General features: G+C 35.6%; 1 protein-coding gene across 1 annotated transcript in view; it reads right to left on the reverse strand.

Moving 5' to 3' along the window:
- LOC117330040 (serine-rich adhesin for platelets-like) overlaps positions 1-9,091 on the reverse strand; it is a 41,661-nt gene extending 32,570 nt beyond the window's left edge. Inside the window, exons 1-7 of the mRNA XM_033888260.1 lie at positions 9,010-9,091; positions 7,990-8,535; positions 7,136-7,282; positions 6,090-6,632; positions 5,472-5,555; positions 4,398-4,518; positions 2,861-3,687 (exon numbers count right to left, since the gene is read on the reverse strand). Of these exons, the coding sequence (XP_033744151.1) occupies positions 2,861-3,687; positions 4,398-4,518; positions 5,472-5,555; positions 6,090-6,632; positions 7,136-7,282; positions 7,990-8,535; positions 9,010-9,091 (2,350 nt within the window). The remainder of the gene's footprint in view (positions 1-2,860; positions 3,688-4,397; positions 4,519-5,471; positions 5,556-6,089; positions 6,633-7,135; positions 7,283-7,989; positions 8,536-9,009) is intronic.
- Positions 9,092-15,654: the final 6,563 nt, after the last annotated feature.

Genomic DNA, 15,654 nt, shown 5'->3' on the forward strand with positions numbered 1-15,654 from the left:
CTCCTCCTGAACAGTTGATTGGATTTCAACCAAATTTAATCCAGATCATACCTGGGTAAAGAGGACTCAGTTGTGTTTAAACAGAAAGCCAGCTTCCCTCTCCGATGTAAAAATCAAATCATATAAAATCCTATATAAAAGGATTGTGTTCTGCCCCCAGAAAGACAGGGCCGAATATAGGAAATAGAGGTTAATATTTAAAGATCATTCTTCTTCTGTTGGGATAAAGATACGCATCCGGATGCAGTCTTTATCGTTGGTTTATATATACAATGTAATGTCTAGTCATAAGAGGGTTTCAATGTTTGCTATTGACTTAAGCCCATTATTTTGTTCACGTCCGCCCGTCACATTTGGTATACGTATATACAGGTTATAGGGGACAGTTTATATTCCATAATGAGTACATCATCATTTTTTAATAGATGCATAGTTTTGTATAAGGATTCACATTAGACGGACAGGTTAATAAAACATATTCTGGACAGGTGTTACTATTCACAGGAATTGAGGCATCACTATAATCATCTTCACTGATCATATTTTTAGCTTTTACCCTTCACGTCACACAGATAGTCGTGAACACTACACATTCCATGTTCTGCTCATTGAATATTAGCCAATTAAACAATTTGTAACAAAAACACAGTTATACACAAGGCATTCAGCCAATAAAATCAATGTTTTAAAAATAAAGATATGATAGTGATCTCGGGATTCTGCTTGGCCAGAATTGGAATATATATTATCTTTCAGAAATACAAGACAGCATGCAAACAAGCATATGTCTGTTTTTCCTTTCCCTCCATGAATTTTAATAGCTAGACGAAACAGGCCATTGGTAAAGGAGATAAAAGGTACATCTTGCTTCTTGGTGAGTTGTATAGCTAGGCTTGAACATATCACCAATTATTTCACACCCCATCATATCGTTTCTATAAGGTTTTATCCACGAAACTTTCCCAGCCAATTGGTGAATCTCACTACCTTATACACAATAATCCATAGAGAAACATCTGTGTGCTACAATGACGTGGTTTGTTTTGATATGAAAAGACGACATTTAAAAACAGTTTAAAAATATATGTAGATTGTGATATGATTTCATGACTACGCCAGTTATTGTTGTAAAATATTTCACAATATCTTAATAATACCAATTGAATTAAGACAAAATATGTGTTTCTATAGAATGTTATTTCAATAATTGTAAGCAACATGAATGGATAATGTTAAAAAAGAGATAATTTCCGTGAACAACGTATATAATTTGTGTTGTAGACATCAGTAATCTATCTCGGTCACGCAGACCGCCATTCAGCTGTCAACGTTTTTTTGCTTGAGGTCTTTTGTAGACACGTTATTTTCATTTCGCATCAGAAATAATTTTGATTTCATCTAGAATTCAACTGACCCGTTTGTATTATTCTTTGAGAAATAGTCATTATTACGTTCAGTTAAATATATTTTTATTCAAACTGTAATTGAAATAAGAAAAGAAATTTATTGTAAAATAAGTAAAACGGCATACATAGATTTTAATTAAAGAATGGTAGACAATTATATTCTAAATTACTTGTCAGTGTAATTAGATTGACATCTACATCTGTGTATGTATGTGTGTGGTATTAACTGTTTAACCCGAACAAAATAACACAAATGTCGAATGAATGTTATTGCAACAAATTTAATGTAATTGAAATTATTATCACATGGATTATAATTACAACATGATAAAACAATACCGGTACTCGAAACAGCATGCTTTTTTGTTTGTCTATTTGTCTGTTTGTCTCGTTATGTTTTGCTAGTCTGTCTGTTTGTCCCGTTTGTCTCACTAATTGTCTGTCTGTTTCGTTTGTCTCTCTATGTGTCTGTCTGTCTCGTTTGTCATTATATATGTCTGTCTGTTCATTTGTCTCGTTTGTCTATCTATAGGTCTGTATGTCTGTTTCGTTTGTGTCCGTCTGTCTGTTTGTCTGATTCCTTTTTCTCTATATGTCTGTCTGTTTGTTCCGTTTGTCTATCAATATAGCTGTCTGTCATAAAATCCGGCGAATGTTTCGAGACCTTCAAAAGAAATAATTCTATGTATATAAATACAACGTAGATGACGTGAACATTAACCCGATAAAAGTATGATAACAGGCCGGGGTCAATAGCCAACATAAGAACAAATACCCCGATATTAGCAGACACACAATAACAGAAAGCCTTTGAGATTGAGCACCGATTCATATCAATATCTATTAGTTAAATTTACCATGCTGTATATTCTACCACGAAACAATCCATGGTCTTTGTTTCTTTCTATGGTACAAAAAATAAGTGGAACACGACTTTGTGATAGGTAATAATTGTAGAAACACTATTGACAATATACTATTGAGGGAAGATTAAAGTGACAACGTAACAAGAAAATCAACATAACAACAGACACGACTTTATAATAGAGACACGCAAGTTCACGACGCAAAATGAAATATCTTTTTGCACTAAGTGTAGATACAGATAGTCAAATATTCAATGTGTTCGAACAAATAACTGCTTTCCTTCAGCATGACAATAAATATACATTCTTTACCATAAATAGTTATATAATTCACATTACGAACAGTGTTTCTACAGCTACCTAAATATAAAATGTGTCATTACACTGGATTGGTCCGGAAAGTTTCCTTCACAAGACAACGAGAGCACGCGCAATTCCATGTAGCTATAATTAAAATAAGCATTGCAATTTCCATCACGAGACAGTGCCTCCGTGATGCTGAAGGTATAGACAGTCCCCGGCACAGTCGATCCCATTATATTTCTCCAATATCTATGTGTACTATACTTGGTCTTCTACTATAAATACTTTGTTGTGTCTCCTGACGAATCAGTACATGTTTCTTCGCCTTCGGCCGCTGAGTTGTAAGTGGTACTGTTGTATTTTGAGGGTTCGAGTGAATTGCATCAGCCAAAGAAGATGATAACTGTCTGTATCTAGTTCTGAGCGTTGCTGTTTCCCTATTTTGAGCTATGGTAGATGTTTTTGAATCTTGCAAAGTATCAATCTTTTTGTTTTTCAATACATGTTGAGAAGGAGCTATCGAATTTACTGTTCCACTATCTAAATTATTCTCATCTTTTGAGTCTGTGGTGGGCTTTATATCTTTTTCAACAGCGTTGTCACTATCGTCAATTATTTTACTGGTAGGGTTTTCAAAGTTTTGCTCCGTCGGCTGAGACTCGATTTGTGAGTGTACAGACGGACTCATGTCCCTCCAATCGCTAGAATCCTGACGAAACATGTCCTTTTCTGAATTGGAGAAACTGAGCTGATCTGAGCCCGCGGACCCAGGAGTTCTATTCTCGATGCTGTTAGACTTATATCCCTCATCAAACGTCTTTTCTGAAATTGATACCAAACTGGAGTTCATTTCTTTGTCTTGCGATTCTCCTATTTGCGGAGGTAGTTCCTTGGTTATCATTCCCGGAAGGTCTCTTTCTGTTATGATAGGCACTGGGGATACATATCCGTGGCTACTGCTCGAGAGGTTAGAATCGTGACGATCTGGATTATCGCGGCTGTTTGCCATATTATCTGACATTGGCATATGACTTGTCTCCTCTTTTTGTCGACGAATACTTGAGTGTGATCGGCTGATCTCTTTTATTTTTGTTTTCCTCAAGATTAAGTCTCTGCAATAAAAGAACGATGGAGAAAATTATAACGATAGTCACTTATTATAAATTTAAATATGTATCATCTGTTAAAATGTTCTGAAATTCGGCCTTAAAGCTGCCTTAGTATAAATACATGTGAAACAAAGACAGCAGCAACAAGCCCTTTCGATTAATTATTTCATACAGGTTGTAAAGTTTCAAGTACATAAACTTGTGTCAATAGACAAATTTAAATGATTTAAACTATTACATAGATGTCCATGTATATAAAAACTGTTTCTTTTCTTCTTCTCACATACTTTGTGACATAATGTTTATTCAAATCTGCCCATACCATTTAATTACGTCCAAAGTTACTTCTTGAATAAAAGTTTTTAATATTTACATCGAACCATGATCATATTGCTGTTTACTTCAGGCGTCAAGGGAACATACAATGTGGTACAACAGTATCAAATACTCCTACACACATTTACATACAAATAATTGGGACAGGTACAAATCCATTGTGTAATGGCCATCAAAACGAACACAACAAAGAATACCGACATAATAAGGAAATCGCAATTCCAACTCAAAACATTAACAAAGATATAGATTTGCATCAAGTAGCATTTTGTCATGCCGCGTCCTCATTTGTTTATGTTTATTACTTAATTAGAGACGTATATGCTGTAATTGTATATTGCCATACACATAGTCGTATGAACAAGAGTAGACCTTACCTTTTTTTGCAGTAGAGTATCAGCATGGTGACCCCGATCAGCAGTAGTACGGTCACACAAACCCCGCCTACTATGGCCCCAACCACAACTATCGCGTTTCCTTCCTCATTTTCTGACGGTGCTGCAACAGTAACATTAAGGGGTTGATTAAAACTCACAAACGTAAAATAATAATTTAGTAGAAGACAGCATATGTCGAATAATGAAGAGCATAGGCAGATGTTTCGTCCTATATAGGAGGCATTGTTGTTCGTGCCAGGGGACGAACAAGTGGAGGAGGAGAGTTAGAAAAATAAAATCTGTTCAACTAAAAGTGAGAGCAGGTCACAATCTTTTCATAATTCGATCAATTTGGTTGGAATATAAGATGTTTTTAAAGAGATTATTTAGGTATATTCTGACCAGGAGCCCTATCCCTAAAGAGTAATATGTAGACTAACACGACTTATTCTCTACTTAATGAACACAAATATCATGAACATGACACTGATATAATCTTTTCTCTTTTTTATTGAAGTTCGATTGGTCCTATGTAGATAAATTAAAATGTGAATGAGCACGTATTGTTTGAGAAGATAAATATCGCCCAGCGTGAGTTTAGAATCGTAATTGGAATGAAAATAAGACAACACATTTATTTGGGGGAAAATCGCGGTTCAATTGTTCATACTTCCATCAATGTGATTGGTTGTAATGTTCTCTGTATTCTATTCTTTAAAGTACAGGGAATTCATGAAAACAAATAATTTTGTTCGAAAGTAATACTCCAGGAAAGAAAATGAATGGTACTTTGTTTTAAATTCGCATGATCTAGTTAAAAGTATTCAACGTAAAATGTTTCCTTTCAAGTAATGATATCTTAGCGCCTTCTCTTCCTGTCAAAAGTTTACTAGATTCTCACAGTAATACCGTCGCGCGCTTCCATCCGCACCAACAAGAATGATTAATATAAGGTGGTTTAACTTGTTTCGCAATTGTTGTAAAATAAATAACGTTTTCTTTACTAGATCCGGAGTAGTTGTCACTATGCCAGAGTGTAAATGAGAAAGTAAATATGATGTAATGTGTATGTACCGTCTGTGTTAACACTGGATGCTGCCGTGACTGATGACGTTATCAATGTCGAACACACGTCTGTACTTGCGGTCTTAGAGCTATCTGTAAAATAGAACAAAATACATACATTTTATATAGCTTGAAAAAAGATCAAATAGATACAAATGTAGCGGGATCTAAAAAATAAATGTATCCTGTATCGTAAATGGATGTCTCCTGGATAGAAAAGCGTGTCCACGTCTACAACGTAGAAGTCATCAAGAAGAATGGAGATGCAAGTAGTTCGTGAAATTTTACCATGCGTAACATCAACAAAAACATCTGAATGTAGGGATCGAGCAAGTACACTGTTTCCATTTTCTTTAATTTCTTTATATTATTCTATGTTTTAAAACCTAAAATCTGCCAATGTATCCTCTAACAATCCTGCATCAATGTAGTGGCTTTCATTAATTCGGTTGATGCTTCAATGTCCGATTGGAACAAAGCGAGGACTGCTACACATCTTCTTTTATGTTTCATTTTCTCCGGTTTTTTTTAAATTTCAAATTGGAGGCCAACAAAATGGGTTAATTTGAAGAATTATATTATAAATAAATGTGCTTATAACTGAAGAAGTTAAAATAAATGACTTACCAAGTTTCGGGACAAAGGTAGGCAATAGTTCACAAACATCGCTGAAGTTAGCCACATAGTGTATGTAATAGGAGTTAGGTGAGGACGCTACAGCAACCAGCTCGTCGTTGTCAACGGTCAATGCGTCTCCAACGGCAACTACGAAAATACTAGCACCGGCTGACCTCAGCGAAAGGGCGTTAAAGGCGGTTTGTGCTGTACTTGTGGATTCGCTATACGTCACCAAGACAATGATGTCTTCTGCTTCAGATCGTCCATTATCGAAGGCGCTGGCACTGATATAGTTTAATGCTTCGAATGTCTGTGGGTCACCACTTGGAGCCAAATCCATCAGGGTGCTCGTTGCACTTAGCAGTGTAGAGCTTGTATTGTGAACATCAAGAGCAAAATGTTCTTCTGTGGTATCGGAGAAAGTGACAATAGATACCAAAGTGTCGTTGTCACCTATTGATAGAGTGGCCACAACCTTGTATACAAAGTCGGTGACATAGTTCAGATCCGCTTCATTGGCTCCAGATGACACGTCAACAACGAAAATAATATCTGTACAGTAGAAGAGGAAAATTGTCTCAATCATATTTTATCATAAATGGCTTTCTGTGCAATATATAAAGATATACTTAGCCACTGGAATTAAACATTGTCAGACATTGCTAGCTATATTGATAACACAAACACCAAAAAACAATTCTTAGTTGTTATTATTATGGAAAGTAATCAAGATGCAGTCTTACAAGGCAAGGATTGGAATCAGAAGTGGCATTGAGTTTAATATACCTTACTGATTAATATTACAAAATGTTGCAATGTATTGTATAAACATGTATTATTATCTATATATCTGTCCCTGTATAATACCCTTTTTTATATTGGATTAATAATAAATAAGATGTGTTTTTCTACATACAAATGTAAGTTAAATTGGGATTCTATATGAATCATAGTTATATCATATCGGATGTTATGGTAACAGAACGTAAAAGCAAGAAGAGCAGGATAAATACATTGAATGAACATACATTCCACTTGATTGTTTGAAATGATACCTTTGAGAGACGCAGGTCCAGCTGTCGCTGTGGTCGTGGTGGTTGTGGGTTGTGTAGTGGTGGTTATGGTGGTTGTAGTTGTGGTAGTGGAGGTTGACGTTGTCGTTACGTCACATCCATCTGCTGACGTCACGCTAGTTGTGCTATCTGTAGAACACGATATTATTCATCAATCGTTGAAGATAAAGAATTTGATTTAAAATTGAAAAATTAGTGTATTTCGAAATAAGATATGTCTACTGATCTTTCAACCCCTTTATCGATATCTATATAAGTGTATCACCCTGAAACTATATTTGGGATAGACATCATCATACTTCGCATGTGTATTACCGTGTTTTTTTTGTTTTTTTTTTTTGTTTGCCAAGTAAAGCTTTGTTTTCATAAACGCAAGGGGGGTGATTCCGCTGACACGTACTATGACGTCATTATAATTAAACATTCATTGTATTTTTTCTGCGATGTCAAACGGAATATTGATACACATGTGCAACGTGAAAGAAAAATCTATCAACGGAAAGGTACTTTACTCTCGCCTTTATCCTAAAAATGTAACCATTTTATGTAAGGATCATATCACAAAGTATAGACTTAAAGTTTATTATACCACAGTAGGGTGATGTCAGTTTTGCTACTCTTTTCATTACTATCGATTATCGTGCAGTGAGGGAAAATGAGGAAGTAACGTCAAGATAAACAGCAAACTCGAGGCTGTGTCGATGGCTAAGCTCCAGGAAAGCTTGCCCGTAGGATGAACTTTTCTCTCTCTTTAGAACAGTTTTGATAGATTATATAAAATTCCATTTTGATATCATAAAGACTTTACGAAATGGGACAGGGTAGTTCATACTTACCGAGTTTAGGGACAAGTACAGGCACTACATCACACAAGACACTGAAACTGTTCACCACATGGTTATTATCGGAATCCGGGTCTGTTGACACGAACATCATCTCTGACTGAGAAACTGATGACCCTATCCCAATCGTGTAGGAGTGAACTTCATTTAGTCCAAGGGCAGTACCTACTACAGCTGTATTAAAACTAGTTACGGACTGACTGTGTGCAATGAGCACCAAAGTATCATCTGCAAGGGTGCGCGCTCCCTTACTCGCCTGAAATGAATTGTCCTTTACATAATTCAAACCAGCAACCAGTCCATTATTTCCGGATGGTGTTATGGTTTTTAGATTAGTCAGAGCGGCCAACAGTCCAGCACTATCCGGATAGTCATCCAGGTCAAAAGATTCTGTAGCAGTTGATGAAAATGTCACAACAGAAATGAGCATGTCATTTGGTCCAATGGTTAAGAATGAGGCAACCTTGTATATAAAATCTATTACAAGGTCCAGTTCATTTGATGTGGCTCCTGCTGTTGTATCCACCAGAAACACAATGTCTGAAAATTGATTTGCGCATAGTAAAGTACAAAAATTATAAATTATAACAAGATAGATGATGCTAAATATCCAATATTATATAAGTAACTGATAGGAATAAACTACATTTAACATTGTAACATATAACAATTTAACATATACAATTTAACATATAACAATTTAACATATAACAATTTAACATTTTCCACATTATTATATATTTGTTTCAGTGGGGAAAACTTCCAGTGACATACAAGTGAGTACAACATACCAATAACTTGTTATATTTCAATAACCATCAGAAAGGTTAACATGAATATAAAAAAATTACCGTCATTTAAATGTTGCCAATGTAGTAATTTATCGCCGATTAATAATCCGTCTACCCCCAAACACTCTATTTCGAATTTGATATATATACATACATATACATATATATAATTTTGATATTAAAGAGGTTTTAGATATCGCCAAGCATACATCAACCATTTTACCTTTTTGCTGCGATCTGACAGGACGTAAAGAACACAGCAGGGCCACTAGGATCAAACCTCTCCAAATGTTTCTCGAATACATTCTTTATCAGCTAAAATGTGCATCTTGATTTCTCGAAAACAAAACCTTCTTTAAATAAAAGGCACAAGAAGGCAGAGTATATGCCTTCGACATTGGGAACGGCCCTGTGTAAGACTTTCTGAACAATCTACTCGTTTTGACATCACACGAAAGCTTTTTGTCATTCCGCAGGGTAATTATACCTAGTCTGTGAGCCTATCCTGCTCTCCGCTGATTAGCTGGAGACCGATATTTAAAGAAAGCAATGATATAGCTCCTGTTCATGATTTACCAAGTCACCCCTTTTTAAAGATAATAGAATGAAGCGTTATAATTCCTATTTTAACAACGTCAATACAGAAACGTGTTAGTATACATTCCATTGTAGCTATTTAACTATATTTATATTAGCTTTACAGAAGAAATTTCCTATGAACAGTACTGGCGCAACATATATCATGTTCAGTATGTTAAAACAACAAATGTACAGAAAAAGAACAATAATTGGACAGGTTATTAATTTTTTTCTTTTAGTAGAGACGATTTTCTTTCATTCAAGATCTCTTTTTTTCCAAACCAATGTACTTTTTCTTTGTTTTTCGTTTTACGTGTCCACAAAAAGAAGGTTATTGTTGTAGTTTTCCCAGGTAATATTATACCAATTATAGCCAGCAACGCCTTTACAAAACTGTCATCAGAAATTACTTTAATAAAACAATTAAAATCGTACATCTGAGTAAACATGGGGTAAGACAATATTACAAATACTGTTGACAGTGTCGAGGTGAATACAGTATGATTATAGGAAGGAAATATGCTGCCAATTATACTTTGTCACACCCAAATTTACTTAATATTTATAGCATAATTTTACACCAGAACAAAAAAATTGTTTACACTGAAGTGTCTTTAGTTTTTAAAACATGTTAATTTTGACACATAAATGGGTGTACTTGTTGTAAGAGAATGAAAGTATTAATATCGGGACTGAGTGTGTGTTTTGTTAATATATCTACAACAATCCATCGTCATGACTTGACAATTTGTTGATAATATATGTATATCAAGCTTCATTTTACATAAAATGGTGTCCCCCTCAGTAAAGTCTTTGTTTATATTGCCAACAGGTTCTAAACAAAAGATGCATCACCTAAGTTTCAATCGATAATGTATTCTATAGTATAATGATGTTAAATCAGTGATGTAGGACGTCTGACTACCTGTCGTATGAAGGTGATACGATGATATGTATTTTAACGAGTGTATAAAGATGATATTATTTTAATCTTAACCAGTGTATAATGATGATATGTATTTTAACGAGTGTATACAGATGATATTATTTTAACCAGCGTACATTTTTGTATAATGATGATTATGTGTTTTAACCACTATATAATGTTGATATGTAGTTTAGCCAGTGTAAAAAGATATTATTTTAACCAGTGTATAATGATGATAATATGTTATCCCGTGTATAATGATGATATGTATTTTAATCCGTGTATAATGATATGTATTTTAATCCGTGTATAATGATGATATGTATTTTAACCAATGTATAATGATGATATGTATTTTAACCAATGTATAATGATATGTATTTTAACCAATTTATAATGATGACATTATTTTAATCAGTGTATAATGATAATATCATTTTAACCAGATTGCCTTTGCAAGAACAAAATACCAACAAGTATTTTAATGCTATACTGGTTAACAATTAAAAGTGTTATAATAAAGGGATACCTTTAAAATAGTGACATGGAGGATAATATTAAAGAATATCAAAATAACGAAGCATGTTTGCCCACGCCGTCCAGTAACATCCTTAGTGTTAACACCCCACATTGACAAGTTAAACTTTTGGGTATGATTACGTAATACAATCGTCCATGTAACTTCTACATCCGGGTACACCACGGGCAGTGTGCTCTTACTCTTTGATGTCGATGTGTCATCGATAATCATCATGGTGATTTTCCTTTGTCTTGTAACATTCGACTATTGTCATGATCATTGAATCTGTCTGTATTTAGATATAACCGTGTCGAGGAAAACTGCGATTTACTATATAAAGATATGCGGATATGATGAGCAGCGAATCCGGGTTGAATATTAAAAGAGGGTTGGGCTCTTGAAATATAGTCTCTGAAAGACTACAGGATGTCAATCATTTGCATGATCGGATCGAGATAAAGAGAAACATATCCTTTACGGGAATTATCAGGTTTATATATCAGATAGTGTAGAATGTGTTAAATCAGCAATAACGAGGGAAGGGTGCCAGTGAGTACGCCATACGGCATTACTAACCTAGCATATCCTTACCGATATCACGCACTTGACGAATTACCGATCAAGATTGGCTGTGAAATAAAGGAACTGGTGTCCTTCAGAATTTCCGTATTATTTAAAACCACGGTAATCGTGGATAATTTGATAAACTACGGTGAATATCTTGCGTGTGAAGCGCGCCATCCATACACGAATTAGGGACATTTAATAATCACTAGTATACTATTGTGGTATCTGACATTGGTTATTGTTTGTAGTAAGTAAAACAGCCTAACTTTGAAATCTATGCCATCTGCGTTAGTCTCGATTTTGTCATCAATGCCTGTGATATGCGATTAAAATAAACGTGATGTACCTATCCCTATGATTTAAACATAACGACAGCAAACTTGTCAATGTGTGCTCTTGATATTATCATGAGGTCGTAAAAGTACAGTTTACTATTACTTTAATTATAGTAACAATTAAAAAGAGTGACGTCTTATTAATCACATTCCTTTGATATATTCTGGAGCACACAGAGGACGCAATCGTACAAGTGTTAAACTTTAATACAGAAGACGAGTTGAAATCTGGGTCATTTCAATGTAAGTTATATTATGGACTCGAGAACCAGGCTACTGACAAGGAAACATCATAGTAACAATAATTAAACACTGACCTTTACCTACATTTACAATGTAACACGATAGCACGGCTTTGAATATCGAGTCAAAATGAGATAAAATAAACTGTTGACCATTATAAAACTGAATACTATAGCCAGGAAAAGCAGGTAACACCGACCAACACTGTATATAGTCGACGAGACGAAACCCAGCAGTAGACTTTAAGTTCTTCGATAAATGTAACCCCTCTTTGTAATACTTACCTTCAGTTTAGTATGACGTTGAACAAAAATGTTGAGGAACATTTGTTCAATGTTGATTAAAGTATTTATGAATGAATGATTGTATTTCTGGTTGGCAACAATGTTAAGTTTCGTGACAAGATCTTTTGACAGACTATTGGCATACCCATTGGAACAAAATGTGACCCTTTATTGGCCGACTTGTCTGTTTTTATGAGACTACCGATATCAAAGAGTTTTTCATAACGGTTAGGAGACCTTGCGTATAGTCCTTCACCTCGATATGTTGATGGTGTGTTGTCTTTAAACAGTATCAATAACCTTTTGGGTAGGATGAAAGGCATTACAAATCCACAGGAACCGTAGCGATCTTAAGGAAAGGGAACTTGGTTGAATCATGACGATCATTGGGACTGTGACAAAGTGTTTAATATAAAAAAAATGTGCTACCAATATGCAGATCTTCAAAAGTGCGATAGAACGTATGTATCCTAGAAAGACATTATAGGGTTCAATAGACCTGAGCATAACAATAAAAATGATAATGATTATGAGTTTTTACTAGTCAAGGCAGCTGATTGCATTACACTCCACGAAGTGCGTGGAGTCCTTGGTTAGCGAAGGTATATCACAGCAATATAGCCGTCTCAGAGCAGTGCACAAATTATTATCGGAGGTCTTTGGGCCTTTACTAACCAGTTAACGTATTTTTCAACTCCATGAGGAGCATACAGCAGGAGCTGCCATTAGGCATTAATAAATTACATACGATCTTTCTTACATTGCCCTACATAACGCAACAGACCTTCATGATCCATCAAAGTAAATCTCGATGAACTTGATGAAAAAGAGATATACCGACAATAAAACGAGAGTGTAACTTTGATTTAAAATCAGTAAAACGAAAACAAACGTGAATAAACCATTAAGATTTGCATGGAAACCCTGAAAATGTAAATGGAGAATACGACCAGATGTTTCGGAGGAGTGAGCGTCTTCTATTCTAAAGGCCACACCCGTCATACAAATCTATGCCAAATTCGGGTTCAGTTGAATTTTCAAAAATTGATAAAACCAGGGTGGTGACAGCGGAGCTATCAGTTCTTCAGCAATCTTAAATATCGAATCAACTGAGATTTATAATCACCGTAGGCAGTGGAAGCAGGGATGCTACTATCTGGAAATGAAAAATTATTTAGAACAATTGGGAAATTGAAAGCATCATGCTTATCATGCAGCAGATGTTATCATTTAAGTGTATAAAACGCTTACCATCCCGGAACACCTGGTCTTATTCCACTTGTACATTTTCGTTCAAATTTTGCCCTCAGAGCTCGAGTCATACAGTTGTGTTATGTCGGCATCCTCTTGTTTTAGCTCACCTGGACCTTCGGTCCAGGTGAGCTTATGTCATGGCGCGGCGTCCGTCGTCCGTCCGTCAACATTTGCTTCAAATCGCTACTAGTCAAAAAGTTCTTATTGGTTTTGACCAAATTTGGCCAGAAATATTCTTAGGGGAAGAGGATCAGATTTTGCATAAATGTTGACTCTGACCCCCAAGAGGCCGGAGGGGCGGGGCCCAATGGGGAAATTGAGGCAATTCTTTTAAATCCCTACTAGTCATAAAGTTATGAATGGATTTGAACCCAATTTAGTCAGAAACATCCTTGGGGGAATGGGAACAGATTTAGCATAAATTGTGACTCTGATCTCCATGGGGCCAAGCCCAAAAGGGGAAATAGAGGTAATGCCTTTAAATCGCTACTAGTCATAAAGTTATGAATGGATTTGAACCCAATTTAGTCGGAATTATCCTTGTGGAAAAGGGAACAGACTTTGCGTAAATGATGACACTGTCCCCCGAGGGGCCAAAGGGACGGGGTCATATAGGGGAAATAGAGGCCATTCCTTTAAATCGCTGCCAGTCATAAAGTTATGAATGGATTTTAACCCAATTTGGTCAGAAACATCCTTGGCGGAAGGGGATCAGATTTGGCATCAATGGTGACTCTGACCCCAAAGGGGCCGGAGGGGCGGGGCCAGTAGGGGAAATAGAGGCAATTCCTTTTAATCACTTCTAGTCATAAAGTTATGAATGCATGTTGTAAAAATAATCCTTGAGGTCTTTAAGACCCTTAGAGAGTCTGGACTTCGTTATTTCTTTAAAGCAGTTGGGATCTCCACACTATAACAATATATAGCAATGTTTGAGATTGACAAATAAAACGAATCGAACATGAACATTATTTTGACATTTGCCATTTGGTCAAATCCAACCAGGTGAGCGATACAGGCTCGATGGGCCTCTTGTTTAAGTGTAAGTCCAAAGAGCGGAATTAAGGCAATGGGATTGTGAGGATCATCACAATTGTTTTGTCGGGATTGAAATGGCGTTTCTCGAAACTCCTACTATTTCTCTATTATTACCGTTTTTTTTTCAATTTGTTCACGTTTTAATGTTATACAAAGCAAAAGAAATGTCTCCGTTTTCTTATTGGCGATTTTTTTCTTCGATTGACAATATCTTTGATCAGTTCGACGACATGCCTTTGATACAGTAGTAGACATTTGGTACATCCAGTCTTTTAGACTACATGTTTTTGTTTTTCTGAAGTCAAATTTCTTGAGTTTATCAGGACAGGCACCATTATATAATTATATAACCTTCCCTTTCTTGACAGCAACATCCCTGTGTCTCCTTTAGTTTTCAAAGCCGTAGTATCCTATTATATTGTACAATATTTTAAAGGTATTGTGATCATTACACTATCCGAGGTCTCCGTTTCCGCTAGTCTAATTTTTCTTCTCAGATCTTAACTAGGGTGTTGTATAAATCAGACTATTTCAATATAAGCGTTTTCTTTATTTCTATGTTGTCATAGTTTTTCGGTCGCCTGGCCCATCGTCAACTTTTCCTAAAAATCACTACTAATCTTGAATGACTGAGCGGGACATACGAGACTTAGAATAATACTAGTAATAATAAATTCAGCAAATTCTTTAAAATCCTTCTGTAGGATTTGGTCTGAAACATTCTTGAAGAAGAAAAACATTTTTGTATAAATACTGAATTTGGTTGCATAGAGCCTGTGGGGGCAGGGCCTGATAGTGGAAATTTACCGATTTAGAAAAAAATCCACAAACTTCTTCTGTAACAGAATCTCCACAGGGCAAAGAGGAGGGGCCCATTGAAGAAAATATCGTTTTTTTTCTGTAAGAACGACCAATTCCAAATTCGGTTTAAAGCTTTCCTTGGGTGAAGGGGAACCATTTCATATAAATGGGACCGAAATATAGGAAGTATAACTAATTAGTGTTTAACCTTCCTCTATAGGGAATTTGATCAAAATTGGTCTGAAGCATTATTGCGTAAAGGAGATCGACTGGTATCTAAATAGAGGGTCTGGATCCTCAGGGGCAGAGATGCTGGGCC

This window comes from Pecten maximus, chromosome 6, assembly GCF_902652985.1.
Source record: "Pecten maximus chromosome 6, xPecMax1.1, whole genome shotgun sequence".
In the NCBI taxonomy this organism is placed as follows: domain Eukaryota; kingdom Metazoa; phylum Mollusca; class Bivalvia; order Pectinida; family Pectinidae; genus Pecten; species Pecten maximus.